This window comes from Canis aureus, chromosome 17, assembly GCF_053574225.1.
Source record: "Canis aureus isolate CA01 chromosome 17, VMU_Caureus_v.1.0, whole genome shotgun sequence".
Classification (NCBI taxonomy): Eukaryota; Metazoa; Chordata; class Mammalia; order Carnivora; family Canidae; genus Canis; species Canis aureus.
In genome coordinates this window covers 37,389,924-37,412,719 of record NC_135627.1, presented here as the reverse complement: position 1 = coordinate 37,412,719, position 22,796 = coordinate 37,389,924, and the positions used below count along the sequence as shown (strand labels likewise).

General features: G+C 34.5%; 1 protein-coding gene, 1 long non-coding RNA gene and 1 pseudogene across 6 annotated transcripts in view; 1 reads left to right on the top strand and 2 right to left on the bottom strand.

Annotated features, from left to right (window-relative positions):
- The window catches only part of LOC144287922 (ferritin light chain pseudogene), a 119,655-nt pseudogene extending 116,086 nt beyond the window's left edge, over positions 1–3,569 (bottom strand). Inside the window, exon 1 of the transcript XR_013355744.1 lies at positions 2,164–3,569. The product of XR_013355744.1 is annotated as a ferritin light chain pseudogene (transcript). The remainder of the gene's footprint in view (positions 1–2,163) is intronic.
- LOC144287923 (uncharacterized) overlaps positions 1–22,796 on the bottom strand; it is a 151,709-nt gene that overhangs the window by 51,498 nt on the left and 77,415 nt on the right. The gene's annotated exons all lie outside the window — the stretch shown is intronic.
- On the top strand, positions 11,849–21,475 carry LOC144287921 (uncharacterized). Of its 3 annotated transcripts, none has more exons than XM_077855420.1 (2): positions 11,849–12,002; positions 20,334–21,475. In XM_077855420.1, exon 2 carries the CDS (start codon positions 20,528–20,530, stop codon positions 21,290–21,292), a length of 765 nt encoding a protein of 254 aa, XP_077711546.1. In that variant the 5' UTR covers positions 11,849–12,002; positions 20,334–20,527; the 3' UTR covers positions 21,293–21,475. The 3 variants fall into 3 exon arrangements, with proteins under 3 accessions (XP_077711546.1, XP_077711547.1, XP_077711545.1); XM_077855421.1 differs by lacking the exon at positions 11,849–12,002 and adding an exon at positions 19,007–19,254; XM_077855419.1 differs by lacking the exon at positions 11,849–12,002 and adding an exon at positions 19,825–19,930.

The window sequence follows — 22,796 nt, the reverse complement described above, 5'->3', positions numbered from 1 at the left end:
AGGTCTATTTTTAACTGTTTGAGGAACCTCCACACAGTTTTCCAGAGTGGCTGCACCAGTTCACATTCCCACCAACAGTGTATGAGGGTTCCCTTTTCTCCGCATCCTCTCCAACATTTGTTGTTTCCTGCCTTGTTAATTTTCCCCATTCTCACCGGTGTGAGGTGGTATCTCATTGTGGTTTTGATTTGTATTTCCCTGATGGCAAGTGATGTGGAGCATTTTCTCATATGCATGTTGGCCATGTCTATGTCTTCCTCTGTGAGATTTCTGTTCATGTCTTTTGCCCATTTCATGATTGGATTGTTTGTTTCTTTGGTGTGGAGTTTAATAAGTTCTTTATAGATCTTGGAAACTAGCCCTTTATCTGATATGTCATTTGCAAATATCTTCTCCCATTCTGTAGGTTGTCTTTGAGTTTTGTTGACTGTATCCTTTGCTGTGCAAAAGCTTCTTATCTTGATGAAGTCCCAATAGTTCATTTTTGCTTTTGTTTCTTTTGCCTTCGTGGATGTATCTTGCAAGAAGTTACTATGGCCGAGTTCAAAAAGGGGTGTTGCCTGTGTTCTTCTCTAGGATTTTGATGGAATCTTGTCTCACATTTAGATCTTTCATCCATTTTGAGTTTATCTTTGTGTATGGTGAAAGAGAGTGGTCTAGTTTCATTCTTCTGCATGTGGATGTCCAATTTTCCCAGCACCATTTATTGAAGAGACTGTCTTTCTTCCAATGGATAGTCTTTCCTCCTTTATCGAATATTAGTTGCCCATAAAGTTCAGGGTCCACTTCTGGATTCTCTATTCTGTTCCACTGATCTCTGGAAAACTGTGTGGAGGTTCCTCAAACAGTTAAAAATATACCTGCCCTACAACCCAGCAATTGCACTGTTGGGGATTTACCCCAAAGATACAAATGCAATGAAACGCCGGGACACCTGCACCCCGATGTTTATAGCAGCAATGGCCACGATAGCCAAACTGTGGAAGGAGCCTCGGTGTCCAACGAAAGATGAATGGATAAAGAAGATGTGGTTTACGTATACAATGGAATATTACTCAGCTATTAGAAATGACAAATACCCACCATTTGCTTCAACGTGGATGGAACTGGAGGGTATTATGCTGAGTGAAGTAAGTCAGTCGGAGAAAGACAAACATTATATGTTCTCATTTATTTGGGGAATATAAATAATAGTGAAAGGGAATATAAGGGAAGGGAGAAGAAATGTGTGGGAAATATCAGAAAGGGAGACAGAACGTAAAGACTGCTAACTCTGGGAAATGAACTAGGGGTGGTAGAAGGGGAGGAGGGCGGGGGTGGGAGTGAATGGGTGACGGGCACTGGGGGTTATTCTGCATGTTAGTAAATTGAACACCAATAAAAAATAAATTAAAAAAAAAGAAAAAAAAATAATTTTATCTAACCTCTACAGTTGTTCTTAGTGGGTGGATTAGTTGGTCTAAGTTATTTTTTATAATCAGAAGTAAAAATTTCCTCTAGAAAAGATTTTAATGCTTAAAAAGTCATATTTTTCAAAAAAATAAATAAATTAAAAAATAAAAAGTCCTATTTTTCTTATAAATTTTAAAATATATTTCAATTAAAATAATCTGATATTTGTACTTTTAGTACATTTCAGACATAAAAACATGAAATTTTTATTATCTATCAGTGTATCACAGTTCATAAAATCTTTTCTTGGACTGTGTGGTCTATCAACTCAATCTCAAAGTCTATGTCTTTTATTCTCCTGTCTCAGATTGCTTTAACACTGAGTATATACTTAAGACTCCAAAATATCTGGCTTGTAAGGAAAAAGAGTTTTTCATTTTTCTCTGAATAGTTTTTATCTATGAATAGAATAAAGTAGAATAATAACAAAATAACAATAATACTAATAAATCATTTAAGTGCCACAAGAGTTAAAAGAAAAAAAATGTGGGCCATCTCTTTTAGGAGATATTCCTTCCTTATTGCCAGTGGTACAGAGATTTCTGAGCAATAATATCTCCTTATTCAAATCATTAATTTTCTATCCTAGAGAGAGCCCTCATGGGCAGCACTATTTCCCCATTGCAGCTGTTAGTAACGGGTCTTGATGATGGCTACCTGCAGAATCACTAAGCTTTTATTCCCCTCACTGTAGCAACTCCTGGTACTTACTTATAGTGGCTGCTTCTCGTAGCTCTCAGATGTTCTTGGCAGACGCATATGCCAAAAGCTCTTCTTATTTGCTGGATCGGGTTCAAAGGGTAATGGCTTTTGGTGGCCATATTTCTTTACATCCTTGTCCCTACTTAGTCTTCTCCTGCAGCAACTGTGTCCTAAGACATTTACAAGATCATGCTGGAAGACCTCTGGAGATTGCTGAGAAATTTTAAAAAAATATGTATTGTTTTAAATTTCTATGTAATTCCTTAAGCTTTGTTTTGCATTCATATGAGGTCAAAGGTAATTAATTTGATTCCTTTGGGTCAAAGCAGGGTATTTATTTTTTTTTAGTTTCATTGTTTTATTTACTTCATAAAAATTATTCATTTATTTATTTTTTTTTTTGACTATAGTTGACCCACAGTGTTACATAGTTTCAGGTGTATAATGTAGTGGCTTGACAAACTTAAGAACTATGCTATGTTCACCACAAGTATAGCTACCATCTGTCCCATTACATTGTTATTACAGTTTATTATAGTCATTGACCATATTTCTTATGCTTTGCCTTATTTTTTTTTTTTTTCTGAAAAAAGCTTTATTGTCTCCATTTGGTCCACGTTTTGGGAAAGGGCTCCAGGATGGTTAAAAAGCTGCCTAGTGGCTGCATGGGAAAAGGTTCAGGCACAAGCCCTGGCACCGGAGGGGGGGGGGGGTTGCCAGAGGAGCCCCTCAAAGGCTGCTGGTCTCCAGGGGCTCCTAGTCGTGCTTGAGAGTGAGCCTTTCGAAAAGATACTCGCCCAGCCCAGCCTGGAGGGTGGCCAGCTGCGGAGGTTAGTCAGGTGGTCGCCCATCTTCTTGATGAGTTTTACCTCCTCATCTAGGAAGTGGTTCTCCAGGAAGTCACAGAGATGGGGATCCGCGTGGGCAGAACCCAGGGCATGCAGATCCAGAAGGGCCTGGTTCAGGCTCTTCTCCAGAAGCAGGGCGGCTTCCATGGCGTCCAGGGTCTTCCCCCACTCATCTTGGGACGGTTTCTGCACGTCCTGGAAGAGGGCGCGGCCGCCGCGCTGGTTTTGCATCTTCAAGAAACGCTCGGCGCCCTCGCCCTTCTCCTCAGCCAACTCGCGGAAGAAGTGGCCCACACCCTCCAGAGCCACATCGTCACGGTCGAAATAGAAGCCCAGAGAGAGGTAGGTGTAGGAGGCCCGCAGGTGCATGTTGACCAGGCGGTTTACGGCGGCCTCCACCTTGGTAGAATAATTCTGACGAATCTGGGAGCTCATGGTTGATCCTGGACAAGGAATTAAATTCAAACTTGGGTGTTCACTGCCGGTGGCAGAAGATGGCCAGGAAGATGGCTCTGAAGGTTGCGACTGGAAAAAAGGTTGGAGGGTGGCCATTGGCTGGTAGAAGGGGCGTCCCTGGGTCTGTTCCATCCAAAACCTGCTTTGCCTTTTATTCCCATGACTTACTCTTCTCATAACTGGAGGCCTGTATCTCTCTCTCCTCTCAACCCATTTGCCCAGACTCCATCCCTCTCCTCTTTGGCAACCATCAATTTGTTCTCTGTCCTTATAGCTCTGATTCTTTTTGTTTCTTCATTTCTTTTTAGATTCTATTTATGAGTGGAATAATATGGCATTTGTCTTTCTCAGTCTGACTTATTTCATTTAGTATAATATCCCCTAGGTCCATCCATATTATCTCAAATGGCAGGATCTCATCCTTTTTAAGATTGTGTAATATTCCACTGTGTATAAACCTTATCCATTCATCTATTGATGGACACTTAAATGGCTTCCATGTTTTGGCCATTGCAAATAATGCTGCAATAAACATAGGGGTGCATATACCTCTTTGAGGTAGTGTTTTCATTTTCACTGGATAAATACCAATTATTGGAATTACTGGATCATATAATATTTCTATTTTAAAATTTTTTAGGAACCTCCATACTATTTTCCACAGTGGCTATGCCAATTTACATTCTCACCAAGAGTGCAAAAATGTTCCTTTACTCTCCACATCCTTGCTGACACTTGTTGTCTTCTTGATTTTAGCCATTCTAAAAAGCATGAGATGGTATCTCATTATGATTTTGATTTGTATTTCCTGGATGGTGAGTGATATTGAGTGTCTTTTCATGTGTATGATACCCAACTATATGTGTTCTTTGGAAGAATGTCTATTCAGGTCTTCTTCTCATTTTTTAATCAGCTTACTTGTTTTTTGGTGTTGAGTTGTATGATTTTTTTTACATATTGTAGATATTAACCCCTTATCAAATATATCATTTGCTAATATCTTCTCCCATGCAGTAGGTTGTCTTTTTGTTTTATTGTTTCTCTTGCTGCGCAGAATCTTTTTTATTTTGATATAGTCCCAGTAGTTTATTTTTGCTTTTGTTTCTTTTGCTTTAGGGGACCTATCTAGAAAAATGTTGCTATGGCCAATGTCAAAGAAATTACTGCCTATGTTCTCTTCTAGGATTTTTATGGCTTCAAGTCTCACATTTAGATCTTTAATCCACTTGAGTTTATTTTATGAATGGTGTTATAGAGTAGTCCACTTTCATTCTTTTGCATGTAGCTGTCCAGTTTTCCAGCACCGTTTATTGAAAATAATGGTAGATTCTTGCCTCCTTTGTCATAGCTTAATTGACCATATAAATGTTATTTCTGAGTTCTCTATCCTATTCCATTGATCTGTGTGTCTACTTTTGTGCCAGTACCATACTGTTTGATTACTATAATTTTGTAGTATAACTTGAAATCTGGAATTGTGATACCTCCAGCTTTGTTCTTCTTTCTCAGGATTGCTTTGGCTATTCAGGGTCTTCTGTGGTTCCATACAAATTTTAATAATTATTTGTTCTGGTTTCATGAAAAATGTTGTTGTTATTTTGATAGGGATTGCATTGAATCTTAGACTGCTTTGGGTAATATGGACATTTTGACAATATTAATTTTTCTAATCCATAAGCATGGAATATCTTTCCATTTGTTTGTGTCCACTTCATATCTTTCATTAATGTTTTATATTTTTCAGAGTACAGGTCTTTTTGCTGCTTTTATTAAGTTTATTCCCAGGTATTTTACTATTTTGGTGCAAGTGTATATACGATGTTGATTTTTTTTTTTTATTTCTCTTTCTTGAACTTCATTGTTAGGGTACAGAAAATCACCAATTTGGGGGCATTAGATTATGTATCCTGCTACTTTACTGAAATCATTTATTACTTCCAGTAGTTTTTTTGTGCAGAGTTTAAGATTTTCTATGTATGGTATCATATTGTCTATAAATAGTGACAATTTAACTTCCTTTTTACCAATATGGGTGCCTCTTATTTCTTTTTCTTGTCTGATTGCTGTGACTAGGACTTCTGATACTAGGTTGAATAAAAGCAGTGGCAGTAGGGCACCTATTTTCAACCACTTTCCCTCCCTGATGTAGCTTGCCTTGTTCTATCCTTGCAATGGCCAAATTCAAGGAGAAAACTCTTAGAAGTCATAAATACACTTTTAATCCAACTAGTAGGACTGAAGGACACTTAGGGAAATAAGGTTCCAGAAAAGTAATAGACATCTTACAGTTCTTCAAGATAGATACTCAAATAATGAAAATGAATTACATAGAATCCTTTCTAAATATTTCTACATAATTATAAACACACAGACACACACACACACACACACACACACACACACACACAAATACGTTCTCCCTCTCCACAATGGGATTACTTCATGCACATGGTTGAACATTTTTAACTAATTAGTTGAATTTTTAATCTAAAACAATTCATTCACTCAGTAATTCACTCACACCCTCTAGTAACTTTTTTCTTTCAAAGCTCAGCTCTTCAAATAATTCTGTACAATTCTTGCTTCAATTTCTTAAACTTTCATTCACTTTTCAACCAAGTATAATAATTATTTTCAATACTATTTCATTGCAATTAGATTAACAAAAGCATAAGAAAACAGTTTCCAAATTCTCACTTAATTTGACCATAATATATTTCTTGAACCCCTTTTCTTTGTTCTGTAGATATCCTCCCACTTCTCTGGCCTTGCCTTTCAGTCCTGCTTGGGAAACGATCTATCTGTGCTTATCCTTGATATGTTCCTTGGCACCAAGTTGTTCTCCTGGACCTTGCTGTGAACATGCCCTGGACTATTTTATTTACTTCAATTCATAGATATTACATTTTAATAGCTATATCCAGAACCCATTTTTTTTATTCAGCTGTAGCTTCACAGATCCAAAAGACTAAGCACATGTGTTCCTAGATGGCCTATAAGCACCTCAAAACTCAGCACTTAGAACTATATGGATTTGATTTTTCACTGAAATCTGTGATTTTCTGATAATTACACTGATCAAGGTTTATTTTAATTGCTTAATTTCTGTATTCTCTATTAGGCTTTAAGTCCATAAGTGCAAAAGTTCTTTATTTATGGATTATACCCACATACACAATATGCCTCCAAATTCTGGGATATAGTAGGTCTTCATATACATTGGCTACTGGAATGTTACCTAATTAAAAAGCTATTATTGTCATGCTTCAGGTTAAAACATTTATGATTTTCCATTTAAAAAAAATCTATGGGAGAACCTGAGTGGCTCAGTTGGTTAAGTGTCCAATTTTATATTTTGGCTCAGATCATGATCTCAGGGTCATGGGATCAAGCCACACATTGGGCTCCATGGTCAGTGGGGAGTCTGCTTGAGATTCTCTCTCTCTCACACTCTCTTTGCTCCTCCCCTTGCTTTCTCTCTCTCTCAAATACATAGATCTTTTAAAAAATAAAAATTCATATATTCCAATAAGGCATGATTTGATCCCTTTTCCTTAACAATTTCATTCCTCCCTTATTTCAAATATTTTATGTATATAAGTTTACTAATGCTGACTCTCAACATGAACTTACTTATGACTCCTTTATCCTTCCCGGTATCCAGTTCCACATTTTTCTGGGCTCATTTAAAACATGACCTTTTCCAAAAATCTTAACACACCCACACTTGAATAAAACTCCTGACTCCTGCTAAGGCTGTGATCCTATTGACCTTTGACACCACACTGCATCACAGAACTGACCCTCCTTAATATGCAAATAAATGTACACCAAATCTATCTATCTATCTATCTATCTATCTATCTATCTATCTAGGAATATTTTCAAATATATATAAATTGATAGCAACCTATATCTAATGTATGCCTAAACCATACTTATATCTAAACAGAATTGGTAACTTGTAGAAGTTTGTAAGGGAAAGGCAGGTGTACATAGGGCCTATGACTTTTTTTCATGAAAGAGACATTTCAATGTCAAAAAACTCACTTAAGTCTACTCAAAAAACAACAGCAACAATACACTCACTACAAAATACTTCAATCAATTTAATGGGTGAAAAAAGTTTCTTTGTTAATGAGTGCAATGACAAGGTCACATAAAACTTTTGAATTCAAGACATTGTTAAACTGTATTAACAATTAGATGTTTCCAAGAATTTAAATTACACTGATAGGGAATATCAATATGAATTGTGTAAATAAAATTATATTCTGCTGATTAATTTACACGCTTTTTCAGAAATGAGGTTTAGAGACAGCAATATTTGGCAGAAGCAGCAACATCTGTTGGTTTGTGGCTTTTATATTTTCAATTTTCATAACTGTTGTTCTACTTAAGGCAATTTGTCTTTTGGTAAGAAGGAACTGATTTTCTTTGCTTACAATTAGTCTACTTTCATTCAGCAGGCTGTCACAGAGCAAACATGGAAATTTACAGGTCATGCTTTATCTCTAAAGATATAAATAATGCAAACATTGGTAACATACATAAAATAAGAAACATGAGAAAGGAAAGCAATGACTGTGTATGTGTAAAAGGCCATTATTATATAGTTAGGTCTGCATTACCAAAGAAGCACAATTCTGAAATGAAAGCAATTTTATAGAGGAAATGAAAACAGACTAAAGACTGAAGAATATAGGCCAACTTATTGTTCGTTTCAGGTAAGAGATGACACACCTGCATTCTCTCTTAAAGAGAGCTTTCAGAAATATATTTAATCTTGCTTACTGAAGTGCCTACTATTTTTTTAGCCTTCTTAATTTTTCTCATTCTGCTTTCTTCATGTGTTCATTCTGTCAAGTTATAGAAGTTAAAATCTTAACCTATTTATTCCAGCTCTACTACCATAAATGCCTCTTTCCTTGCGTTATCCTACAAGCATTCTTCAGTGTTTATCTCATTCTCATTTAGTAGTTGAGAATACTGCAGTGCTATGTGCCATGTACTCTCTCAGTGCTTTTTCAGAGGGCTTTCAGTTTTGTTCTGCTTCATGTTTTTCCTGATACTCTCGATTAATTGTTCATAACTTAAAGACAGAGATCACATCTGATTCACTTCAGAAAATTCTATGCACTTTTTTTTTTTTGAGAGAGAGAGAGAGAAAGAGAGCCAGCAGGCATGTGCAAGGGGAGGAGCAAAGAGAGAAAGAGCAGAGGCTGAGGCTCTGAGCATGGAGCCCACCCAGGGCTGGATCTCAGGAGATCATGACCTGAGCTGAAATCACAAGTCGGACGCTTAACCAACTGAGCCACCCAGGTGCCCCAAGAATATTCTATATGCCTTTGATCTAAGTTGAGTATATATTTATTAAATAGATTTGACTTCCTGAAAGAAGTAGGTTTCCTCACATCGTAAAGTCGAAAGAAAACTGCCTCATTCTTTTCCCTCATCTCTTATAGTTGTCATTCTCAAGCGTAAGTCTACTCAAAATTACTACTTTTGTTTCCTTTCTACTTCCCTTAGAGAAATACAAGAATGTGTAAATCATGGCTAAGGATTTTTACAGGAGTCTTACAAACACAAGCAAGTACTTTGTGACCCTACATCACATAGAGAAATGAATTCATGGATTGCTTAAGCAAGTCATAGAAGGATTTTCTTTTTCAAGCTCCTTTAAAACTAGGAATCAGAAAAAAATATATCCTTAAATCATAAAAGCTCTTAGTGAATTTTCACTATTTAAGAAGAAATGAAACAACTGTACACTCAAATTGAAATTAGCTATGATATAATGAAAGGTAATCTATTCTCCATGTCAAATAACCTGAATCTGGTGAAGGGTCTGTTGCTAACCAGTTATATGGCCTTAGGCATGAGGCTTAGTCTTTTCTCCACATCAGCATCTCTATCTGAAGTGAAGATGGTGGATTCAATTACCTCTAAATTCCCTTCAAGCTATGCTAGATGCTATAAAAAGGCACTTTCATATTATTACTTTGAGTTATAAACCATACCCCTATTGTTAAAAATATACTTCTTTCAACCTTAAATATCTAAGCTGTTTTTATAAATATATTACATTCATATAATCTTTTGTATATAATGTATGTTACAGCATATTAATTTTTAGAGATGTATCGGTTTCATTGAGCTAGTGAGTATTATTCTCATAGGGTATGAAGGAAAAAGAAGAAGATGCACAACTTTTCCTATTCTCTGCTGAAGCTTATCAAGGCTGAATGGGGAGAATAGCTGGACATTTACATAATTAATTTCCTTTATTATTTAAATTCCCCTAACCAATACTTTAGAATAACAATCATTCTGTGCATCTCACGTTTAGGCTACAGCTTCATTAAAATTAAATATGAAAACTTGATTTTTTAAAAGCACAGTGCAGTACCAACTGGTGCTCTTGCCCTTTATGAAATATTAGTGGAGACCTGGGACCTAAACAAGATTGCAAAATGAACCTGTCTTTCTGCCTTTTGCATCATAAGAATTTGTGGGACAGAAATGGTTAAGAAAGAATATGAAGAAATGTTTGCAATAGTTTATCTCAAAGTCTCTGTCTCTTCTCTCTTTTGATCGAGACTTTGAGAGACCCATTCTATAATTTCAGTCTTCTAATTTTGTGGGCCATTCGATCTATGATCTATGGCTCATTAAATGATGAGATACATTAATATTGGCAATTTGCCTTCCTAAAAATAGTTTAAGATCTCTTCTTAACCACATATTTTGAGAGAAAGCTGAATAAATGATGAGAGTTTCCTGTAGCTAAGCTCTCAAAAAATTTGAAAAATTTCTTTAGAAAGTAAATTAGGCATGAAAATTGTTCTTTGGTGTATGTAAAGAAAAAGGAATATGCACACACATTCACAGACATAAACACACTAAGGACCTATAGAAGATCCTGAGTGATAGTTACCAAATCAGCTCACTATTGCCTATGATACTAATTTATTGCTTGCATTCATGAATAAAATAAGGACTTTCTTCTTTTTTTATTCAACAAGTAGGCCACTTGGTTTACAGCATGTCTGCATATCTAATCCTCTAACTTCATTACATCTTAAACTGTATCAGTCCTTTATTCTGGGATATTTTATAAAAGTCATGTGTATTCTCAAACAATGATGAAGTGTTTTAGAGTTGTCAACTAATTATATCTAATATTCAAGAAGATAAAAATCATGCTCCATACAGTGTAGTCTGAAAAAGTTCACCCAAGACTTCTAAGATTCGGATATCCATTTGATCTGTGAGAATTTATAACACAGAACATCACATATTTGTAGACCAAATCCTGTAGTTCTGCCTTTTGATAGTAACCAAGTGACTTTGAGAAAGTCATAGAAATATTTTGTTTTTAGATTTTACAGATAAACAGATATTTAAATTTAAAATTTTCATTTTGTTACCTTTATTACAAACACTTAAAATACTTCTGCTGTTGTTACTAACAGTATTTAATTTTCATTTAGAATTTAAAATATGCATTAATAGAGGGATGCCTGGGTGGCTCAGTGGTTGAGTGCCTATCTTCAGCTCAGGACATGATCCCACCTGGGATAGAGTCCTGCATTAGGCTCCCTGTTGGAAGCCTGCTTCTACCTCTGCCTATGTCTCTGCCTCTTTCTCTCTTTGTCTTTCATGAATAAATAAATAAAATCTTTAAAAATATGCATTAATATAATAATTGCAACTAATTTCATTCATCATGAACTATATATTATTAACTTTTTACATATATTAATTTGTTTAAACCTCAAAGTAAACCTGAGGATATGCTATTATTATTTTTACCATTTACTCATGAGCAAAATTAATATTGAAAATATTAATCAAATGTCCCATTCAATATCTAGCCCTTGAAGTTTCTGATTGCTTTCATTCTCGAATTTTAAATTTTGTTATTAGAAATCAGTCCAAAATCATTTATTGGGAAGAAAATAACCAGAATGAAAATGCATGCATATCAGCACTTTTGCTGCTCAGAAGAATTATTGAAGATGTGCAGAGAACCACAAAACCCTTTAAAAATCTAATATGTGAAGCTATTCACATTCTACTTTCCATGTTGTAGTGTGACAACTGCAGAAAAACAGAAAAAAAGAATTCACTAACATGATAACCAGACACAGTAAGAATAGCACTTGAAAAGGTTAGGTCACCATAAAATGTCCAAATCACATCATAACCTCACATTTTCACTTATAAATTATCTTTACCCAGCAGGGTAGAAATAGAGATTCAAACTGCATAACCTTTCATCCAACATTATTGCTGTGCTAGAGAGAAGGCTTAAGTAACTTAATTTTTCTCACAAAACCTGATGTTGATATTTGGCAGCTTCTAATCTGGCTGACTGCCCTGACATGAATTGCAGATTCTCTGTGCTCCTTTTGAGAAGAGTTTGAGGAGGATGAAAGCAGATGCAGACGAACACAGATGGAGCCCAGAAGCCAAATAGCATGAGGCTCCTACTACAACAGGAGTAGATTTGGCAGCCTCACAGTGTTTTAAAGAAGAAAGGTAATTTTCTATAAAGTAATTAGATAGTCGCTTAACTCAAACAAACCATTGTGGTAATTGTATTTTGTTTTTGTAACTTCAGGAAATGTTCTTTGAATGCAAGTTAAAATTAAACAAGTTGTTTTGGTTGTTATTGACTTTGATTGTCATTTTTTAAGGTAATAATGGAATTTTAGGATGGAAAGTGGTATTTAAATTGGAACATATCCTAACTGATCTCCACAATCAAAGCCAATGTTGACCTTTTCAAACAGATACAACAAAATGAAAGGCTGCTGTTGTCTGGTCTGGCAATTTTAAATCTTATTTATAGGTTTCCTGATTTTCTATTACCCTAAACTTACGATGACAGTATTTATCCTAAATCCCCTATTCTTACAGAACTGGAGTCTCTCACACCTGTTCCTGCACAGCCTTTCATCAACAGTTTTCCTCAACGGTAGTTTTCTGTTCATTTATTACTTCTTGGGGGTGGGGAGGGACATTTCTTTTTCATATCTGTTGGAAGGTTCTCAATTAATAACCTTTCTGACCCATCGACACCACCTTACTCATTCTGTCTTGGTTAGGTGAGGTGATTAACTCCTATTTGTTTAACTTTTTTTTTACCCACATGAAGTACCTACTATTAATTGATTTCCTGGAAAAAAAATATGCTTTATAAGGTCCTATCCCTCCCTGGGATATTTGCAGTTTTAAGCAGTTAATTTCAGAGACCTTAACATTTGATATATGCTTTAGACATTCTAAAACATAAAACAAAAACAAAATTTAAGGATGTGATTGAGACTACCCATGTGTACAGGATATATGGCATTAGGCCATGGATTTTACTTTGTGGGGAAGGTATTTTAAACCTGGAAAAGACTTATGTTTATCCAGGTGATATTTTTACATTTGAATCAGTTGAGCTTTTTTTAAAAATTTATTATTAATTAATTAATTAATTAATTTATTTATTTATTTATTTAAAAAAGTTCTGAGACTTGTGCAAGATGTTCAAGCCAGTTCTGTGGTGACCACAAGTACTTGAGTCAAGGCGACACCTTAAGAAAAGACGCCTAGACTTCAGAATAAGTGCTAGACATCTACAGACTTGGCAAAGTAGCTTGGGCTTCAAAGAAAGCTAACAAGGGACCACCTGGGGCACTGCAGTGCTCTGCAAAACAGAATCATGGGCTTTACCAGCAAACAGAAACCCATGATTGGGGTCTGATAAGTAAAGGCTGGTTACTGGGGTTTAGTGAGCAAAAGACATGGAGACATCACAGCTACCCTCTGCAAAGCCTAGATTGCTTGTGATCCTGCAAGCTAACAACCATATTTGTAGTTCATTCAGTGGCTTCAGCAGGCACAGTTTATTGCTTACTTCACAAGTTCAGCATTTTCTAAGTAGGCAAAGATGAAGCAAGAGAATCTTACATCTTTAGAGATATTTTAAAATCTGATTTATAGAATACATGCTACCTTTATATCATGGGCCAGCTAAATTTTGTGTGTATTCACAGCACTAGGGAGGTTCTAGTTTTAAAATGTAAATGCAAAGACTATATAGGAGAGCTAGATTAGCAGTCCCATTTTTTTTTTTTTTTTAATTCCCAGTCAAGAAGAAAACTACAAACGGCATACATACTCTGAGTCTTCCAGCCGGTGCAAAGAACCACAGAAACTCAAGTTGATTTTAAATTGGTTAACTTCATATAAGAAAGAAACCACTCCAAGGAGGCAGGTTTCTTAAGTGTAAACAGTTCCCTAAGAGGCAACAGAAGAAAAGAGCCATGGTGGTGCACCATGGAACATGCCCACTCACAGTGTAAATACTGAGTTCCTAGCTAGAGACCAAAATTAATACAGAACTGGGTGTCAGAAATAAGGACTCAAAGGAGGAATAGAAATTAGAAAATTGTGCAAAATGGTAAAGTAGGAGTGCAAACCAATCAGTTGGTGGTCAATATCTTCCCCTCCCCTCCCCCCCTCCCCCCCCTGCCAAACTTAAGCAGAGAAGGATGCTTTTACTAGTTTGCTAGGGCTGCCATAACAAAGTACAACTGACTGGGTGGTTTAAACAACAGAAATATATTTTATAGTTCTGGAGGCTAGAAGTTCAAGGTGAAGATGTTCATTTCTTCTGAGGCTTAGACATGGTACTCTTTTCCTTCTGTGCCTGTCTTATATTCAAATTTCCATTTCTTATAAGGGCACAGTCATATTGGACTAGGACCCACACAATAACCTCATTTTAATTTAATTGCCTTTTTATGGACTTAACTCCAAATATATTCACATTTTCAAGTACTAGAGGTTAGGAGTTCAACATGAATTTGGAGGGAACCCAGTTCAGACCAAAACAATGCTAATTGGGAATGTTTCCTCAAAACCCCAGTGACACCACATTTATCATGCTTCATTCCTGCTTGTACTTTGTTTCTTTTTGTGCTAGTTTCCCAATCTTGGGAGCTCAAATCACTTGTGGAACACAAAATTTAAGATTTACAAACAATTTAAGGTTTTAGGACTTCATCCTTATCTCAAATGTCTCTGGGCTTGTGTTCCTGAACAGTCCTGAGGCTGTTCATCTTCTGATGGCCTGAGTTTACGGATTTTCAGAGCAGAGACTGCTCACTGATAGTGGTGATTTAGAACTGGAAAGTGACAGAGCTAGGCTTAGACTACCCTAGTTTAAATATTTTTATGCAATCAACATGTGCTAAGCCTTCAACTGAAAGAACACAGAAAATAAATCATATTAATCACAAAATGATGCTGGATGATTCCTGACCAGCTAAGGGAAGCTTCCTGAAGACATGATTTCCAATCTCTACTACAGTCTGATTTACCCTACAGTCTGCAATTACATGAACATTGTTACATTATTTAAAATATGCCACCAGTCAAAGTTTAAAATAAATTAAAAGTCTGAAACCAGATAATTCAACTACAAATTGATAAACAGATGTTTAGAAAAAGCTTGAAAGCTTGGAAACTATCTAAAATGATGTTGTTATTATATATGGCATTTGTTTTCCTTTAATTGAGTCTGTGTCTTCTATTTCTAATAAACAGCTAAGAAGTCATTTTATTTGCCTCTCTTTCCCCTATTTATTTAAATCATACCAAAAGCAAGACCATCCTGAAGCTTATGATTTATCAGAAGAGATCTAAGAGAATATATTTGCCAACAATGGGCACAGTAATTTGACCAAGAATTTTGAGAAATTTTGAAACACAGTAAATTTTCTGAATCAAAGAACTAGAAAAACAGTGTCATTTGATACAGCTGTAAAGATATTCTATAAAGTTCTTTTCACTATAAGCAAATTAAAAACAAAAGGATGATGATAGTGGATGATGGTAATTCACTCATTATGGGCTAGGCAAACTTCTAAGTTCTTTACATGTATTTTAATGCATTGTATCTGCATAAGAACATGGTTAGATATCCCTTACTAGACAGTTGATGAAATGGAGAAAAAAAATCAGTAAGTTGTCCAAGATAACATTGCTATTAAGTGGTAGACTTCTATAAAAATAATTAAATTAAAAGTAGATCAATTTGCACATGAATTCATTCTCTTGCCTTTTTACATTATTATTTTCATTTTAATAAATCATACCTGCAGAAAAGTTTATAAATCATGTGGGCTGCTCTATGAATGATCAAAAAATGAACAAACTAATAGAATCCCCACTTATAACCAAAATTGAACACACCATCACCCCAATAGTAGCACATCCCTACTCTCAGAAGTAACTTCTACTTTTTACTTATAATATCATACATTATTGCATGATTTGGGATCTTATTTAAATGAAGTCATATATGGTATATATTGTTTATTTCACTTGACTTTATTGTTTGTGAGATTCATCAGCATTGTTCCATGGAGCAAATGTTCATGAATATGTGGGTCTGTTTCTTAGCAACTATTCTGAACCATGGTTTACCGATCTTTCCTTGAATTTAACACTATACAATTTATTTTAGTATATGGATTTTTAAATATCATTTTTTTCATCATAAATGTATTCTTAAATCTCTATGCCTTATTTCCCTAATTCCCCTGACCCACCTCCCCTCTGGTAACCATTGACTTATTCTCTATAGCTAAGAGTCTGTTTCTTGGTTTGTCTATCCCCCTCCCTCTTTTCTTTCCCTTTGCTCATTTTTTTTTCTTAAATTCCACATATGAGTGAGATCATATAGTATTTGTCTCTAACCAACTTAGTTGGCTTAGCATTATACTTTCTAGCTGTATCCACATCATCACAAATGGCAAGATTTAATTTTTAATAATATTTCAGTTGTGTGTGTGTGTGTGTGTGTGTGTGTATCATATGTTCTCTATCCATTCACATATCAGTGGATTCAGGCCCTTTTCATAGTTTGGCTATTGTAAATGATGCTGCAATAAATATAGGGGTGTATGTTTCCTTTAAGCTAGTGTTTTTGTATTCTGAGGGTAAGTACTGAGTATTGCAATGCCTGGATCATAGGGTAGTTCTATTTTTAATTTTTTGAGGAATCTCCATACTCTTTTCCATAATGGCTGCACCTGTTTGCATTCTTACCAACAATGTAAGAGAGCTCCTTTTACTCCACATCCTCACCAACACTGGTTATTTCTTATGTTTTTGATTTTAGCCATTCTCACAGGCATCAGATGATCTGTCATTGTGGTTTTGATTTGCATTTCCCTGATGATGAGTGATGTTGAGAATCTCTTCCATGTGTCTGTTGGCTATCTGTATGTCTTCTTTGGAGAAATGTCTGTTCACATCTTTTGCCCATTTTTTAATTAGAATATTTGTTTTTTCGGTATTGAGTTGTACCAATTCTTTATATATTTTAGATACTAATCCTTTATCAGATTTATCTTATTTGCAAATATCTTTTCCCATTCAATAGACTATATTTTAGTTTTGTTGATTGTTTCCTTCACTGTGCAGACGTTTTTTATTTTGATGTAGTCACAATAGTTTATTTCTGCTTTTATTTCCCTTGCCTTAGGAGATATATCTAGAAAAACATTGCTATTACTTATGTCAAAGATTACTGCTTGTGCTCTCTTCAAGGATTTTTTATGGTTTCTGGTCTCACATTTAGGTCATTAATTATTTTGAGTTTATTTTTATGTATGATGAAAGAAAGTGGTCCAGTTTTCCCAACACCATTTGTTGAAGAGACTTTTTCCCATTGTGTATTCATTCTTTCTTCGTTAAAGATTGACTATATAACTGTGGTTTATTTCTGGGTTTTTTGTTCTATTCCATTGATCCATGTGTCTATTTTAATACCTACTTTTCCATATAGCTTTTTATTTTTTTCATTTTCATTTTTTTATTTTTTAAAGATTTTATTTTATTCATGAAAGACACAGAGAGAGAGAGAGAGGTAGAGACACAGGCAGAGGGAGAAGCAGGCTCCACATAAGGAACTGGACGTGGGACTCAATCCCAGGTCTCCAGGATCACACCCTGGACTGAAGGCCGTGCTAAACCACTGAGCCACCCGGGCTGCCCTCCATATAGCTTTTTAAAAAGATGAACCTGTTTTCAAGATGTCATGGCTTTTCCTGGCTCTTTATATTTCAGTAGAAATATCAGAATCAATTTTTCAATTTATACATGCACATCTGCACAAACTCCTGGGATTCTTTTTCAAGGGGAGCCACTGAACATATAAATCAATTTGAGGAAACTTTACATCTTTCCAATACTGAATCTTCCAATCATAAATGTGGTTTATTCTTCCTTTTTACTTATATGTCTAGAATTTCTCTCAATAATTTTTATGTTTCTATTTAGATGTCTTGCACAGATTTATATTCACAAGTTTTATCTGCTGATATAAATGATATATAACTACAAAATTCATTTTCCAATTGTTTCTTGGTTAAATATATGTAAATAGAACTGAATTCTAGATTGACCTACATCCAATAAGCTTGCTAAGTCATATTTAAATTTAATTGCTTAGCTATTGTATTATAAATGTTTGCAATATTATTTGCAAACTATGAGAGCCTGTTATTTCTCCAATCTTGTATATTTTATCTTGCAGCAATAAGGAACTCCAGAACATTAAAAATGAAAATGGTAGCAGTGGGCATCCTTATGTATTTGCAATCTATTGGTATTTCATTATCTGGTATGCCCCTGTAGGTTTTTGTTTGTTTTGTTTTTTTTTTCAAATCATAATTGAATTAAGTTCTTTTCTATTCCTATTACATTGAGAACATTGTTAGTGGTGACAATTGTGGTGACAATTGTTGGCTTAGTTTTGGTTTTTAATCATGAAACTGTGCTAAGTTTTGCTTTATCAAATGCTTTTCTCTGAATCTCCTGACATCACTTTTCTCAATTGGGCACAAGCTGTAAGTTTTCTGCTTTGGTCTGTAAGTGTAGAATTACATTAATTGATTTTCCAGTGTTAACTCAATCTTACATTCATGAATTAAAACCAATTTGGTGATAATATGTAATTTATTTTATGTGTCATTGCACTTGGTTTCCTTATCTTTTGTTTAGGATTTTTACAACTCTGTTTATGAGATACTTTAGGCTATAGTTTTTCTTTCTTGTAATATCCTTGTAAAATTTTTATATAAGGTGATGTGGTTTCAAAACAAAGAGTTGTTAATTTTTTTCTTCTATCATCTGAAAAAATTCAGGGATATATTAATAATATTTCTTCCTTAAACATTTGGAAGAATTCACTGATGAAACCATCTGGGTCTACAGTTAATTTGAGGAAAAATTTTAAATTATGAATTCAATTTATCCAATAGATCAGGGCTACAGAGATCTTTTTCTTCCTTCCTAGTTTGCCCTTAAACCTCAAAAGTTATTCATTCCAATATAGAATGTCCAGAGCTATTTATCTTTTGGAACTCTTTCTGAATCTTTAGCTACCATGGTAGCAATAGCAAAAAAAGCAGAAACACTAATATAAAGAAGTTGGCACATAATCACATAAAATACTTTCTCAGTTCAATTATAGCTAGAGATGATCAAAGGGATATTTCACTCTCATCAAGTTAAAAACAAAGAAATTGAAAACCTTCACATGGATCTTCTTAGTTTTACATTAACTCTCATTCCATGCTATTATGTTTTACTATTTTTAAGTTAAATACAGAGTTTGGAATGTGTGAAAAAAAATACTTTTTCTTCAACCTTGTTAAACATATATAATGTGAGCAGCTACTAAAAAACCTGATACAGTGAATAAATTGGCAAATCTTAATCAGAGGTGAGTGGTTTTGCCTTATACATGCTATTACATATTCCATTTTCAAGCTTATACCTAAACTAAGTACACACTTAGAAGTTTAGTTAAAACATAACATGTATGTAAATACAAATATTTTAATATTTCATCAAAAGTTTGCATTTTAAAAAATTATATTCTTTTGCTTTATATTCTAGTAGTGAAGTATATTGAATAATATAAAATTTATCTTAGATAAGATTATTAGAATTAAAATGTTACTAGTGCTATTTCCTTGGTATAACATATATATTTATTTTATAATAAGTATTCAGCAGTGATTGTAAAATCATTTAAAATACTTTCACCTTTGATTGTACAGTGTTTCCTAATATTTGTTGATTCTAGGATAAAATAAAGTTACTTTATAATAACAAAACTTAAAATTTGAAATTAATTGTAATTATTTACATCAGATCAAGGACTAAATACACATTTATTTAATAATATGGAAAAGCATTAAATATAACCTTATATTTTAACTTACATTTTTACTAAAATATACACCAAATAAACAGCCAAACACTATACATAGCACCCATTATTTCATTAGTGTCAACACTGTGTGACATCACTATAGATGACATAAAATGTTGCCTAGTTATTTTCTAGTACTAAGAGGATTCAGGTTTGTTGGGAATTTAGAGACAACAGAAATGTAAGCATGAATGTCTGTTTAAATATCTGATAACACTACCAAATATCTAAGTAAATATGGTAAAATTATGTTGTATAACTTCTTTGAAAAATGTTTTCTAATTCTTACAAAGCCAGAAGTGTTTTTATAAATACATGGTATTTTTCCACATCAATAACCGGTAATATAATTATAAATAATGAATACATTAGAGGATGAATTAATAGCTTGGTAGAAGTAATTGAACTCAGAACTTACCTCAGTTTAACACAACAATTCAATATGTTAACCTTGATCAATATTCAACACGTAACCTAGAATTATTAATTTGCAATTTACATGTGTTGAGATTTAAACTTTGTTACACCATCCTGATAGTTAAATTACTGAATTGTCTTCATATTTTGACTTTTTTCTCTTGCAGTGGACCTGACTGAGCCTTGTTTAGATCCCTGCTATATTACTTGTACAAGTCAATACAACAACCAATTCTATATGAAGAAATTTGCAACAAATTTAGGACCATTTTTTTTGTTGTAAATATCATTAGTTCACCTTTGTATGAACCCAGAATATTCGAAGTGTATATATTTTGCTCAGATAAAACACTAAGAAATAATGGCTGTCTCTCAATCAAAGTGGATAAATAGAGACAGAATATTGCACTTGTTTTCATCTGTTTTCTCTTGTACCCAAGATCAAAATAAGCTCAAACATGAGTCTCACGAGGTCGAAAAAAATCTTCAGAGAGACAATAAGGTGTCCAGGGATGAGAACAAGGCTCTTAGAAAAGAAAACAAATCCCTCTGGGGAGAAAATAAAGCTCTTCGACGAGAAAACAAAGCCTTCCGAATGGACCAGTTGATCCCGGAGGTAAATCAGTCCTTGAGAGAGCAAAACGAGGTCCTATGGAAGTTTAAAAATGTGATCTTAGAGAGCCAAAATCCAGCAGGGGAAAAAATCAATGCTTTGAACACAGAAAGAAAGTTTTATTGGCAACAGAATCGAGGCCTAAAAGCTCAGATCAAGGCTCTCAGAGAACAGGAGAAGGCCTTTCAGACTGAGGCAAAAGCTCTTCAGGAAGAAATAAGGTCTCTCCATGAGGAGATAAAAGCCTTGAAACACCAGGAGAGAGCAATCAAGATGGAGGAACAAGCCCTCATGAAAGAAGGAATAGCAATAGAGATGGAAGAAAAAGCTCTGTGGGAGGAGGCACAGGCTCTTCGTGAGGAGAACATGGCTCTTAGAGAAGAAAACCGAGCTCTTCAAGAGGAGGAAAAAGCCCTTCTGGAAGAGGCAAAGGTCCTTGAGGAGTGGAATAAGATTCTTCAGTTCACACTTGCTGGAAAAAAGCACAAGAATAAAACAAAGCAAAAGAATTGATTTGAAGATGTAACCAGCGAACCACGAAGACCATTGACATTCCAGTAAAAACAATTAAAACTTTTGAAGGTGAAATACTATTGTTGGGATTGAAGTCAAAAGCCTGGAAATTTACAGTACTCAGTATCTGGTCCTGGAAACTAAATAAAGTTCTGAAAAGTTAAAAAAAAAAAAAAAAGGAAATGATTCTTTTGGGTTTACTTAGACTTCACACTACTATTAGAGGCATATATTATTCTAGAACAATTTGCAAAGATGCATTGCTTAAAAGGTGACACTGAATAGACAAGGGGATTGACCTTTACTTTCAAAGACATTGTATGAATATTGTAAGAAATTAACAGCACAGTGGAAATATTTGTCTCAAAACTTGCTCTTGAATTATGAATAGAACAAAATATAAAGTTTTACATACTTCATTCATAGGTATTGTAAAAAATAGATATGAATAGTATAGAACATCCTGCCTCTTTATGCTTATTTTGGTGATCTAGTTGAGGAGGTCAATCAAATAACAAGAGGAATTCTAAAAATAGTCGATAACACAAAAATTTTGTGTTCCGCAGCTTCCCACTCTCTATTTTTCCTTTCAGTTATCATCCTCCTTTTGCTTGCTGGGAGGGAGGCTGTTCTACCTAACCAATGTGTTAAAGAAAGCAAAGAAGGAGTGAGAGAACAAGCTTAAAACAGGGGTTTCAGAGTTTGGAATGTGAATGCATGAAGCAGTTCATAATGGATGCAAATTGGGAAAGGAAAAAATGGATTTTTCATAAGTGTTAATGTTGATAATGGATCTAATCGAATGCTCCTTAAAAAATAATTTTGCAAAAAGTTGCAGAACACTAGAGTACCAACTGCATAGAGGGTTCATGCCATATCTTATTTTTCACCATTGCAAATTTGGGCACTAAATTCAGGGTAAATGTTTATTTTTTTTTAAATATAACTGTATCTCATTCTGATTATCATCTGGTATCCAGGAATGGGAGAATAAGAGAACTACGGGAAGGGAACACTTCTTTGTCTTCCCTAGGTATTGCCACATCTGTAAAAGACCAAGATACATTTATCGAATACCTGTAATTAGCGCTATTAAGATGTTTACACTTAGGTATAAAAAGTGAAACAATCATATCCCCTGATTTTAATGATTCCACAGAGTATAAAAGAAGATAAAATGTTATTACTTTATCCTTTAAGAAAGACTATCTACCTGAAAACAGTTTGCTGATCACTGTTGTGACTTATACAAGCATAACACCATCTAAATAATCAGCCTTGGAAAAGATTAAAAAGCAAAGTTTGTAGATATATGCTTGACTGATGTGTGTTTTAATCGGGAGAGAGAAGAAATGCAAAGCCTGTATCATTGTTTCTAACTTGAAAGATATGGAAGAAGTCTGCAGGCAGGAGATTGGCCAACTTCATGTTCTAGGGATTTACGAATATATAGCTTTATTGCCTACATATTAATTTTGATAATGTTCACAGAAGAGTCCTTGTC

Coding starts and splice junctions, on each gene's coding strand:
- LOC144287921 (XM_077855420.1), top strand. CDS start 20,528: ATGGCTGTCTCTCAATCAAAGTGGATAAATAGAGACAGAATATTGCAC.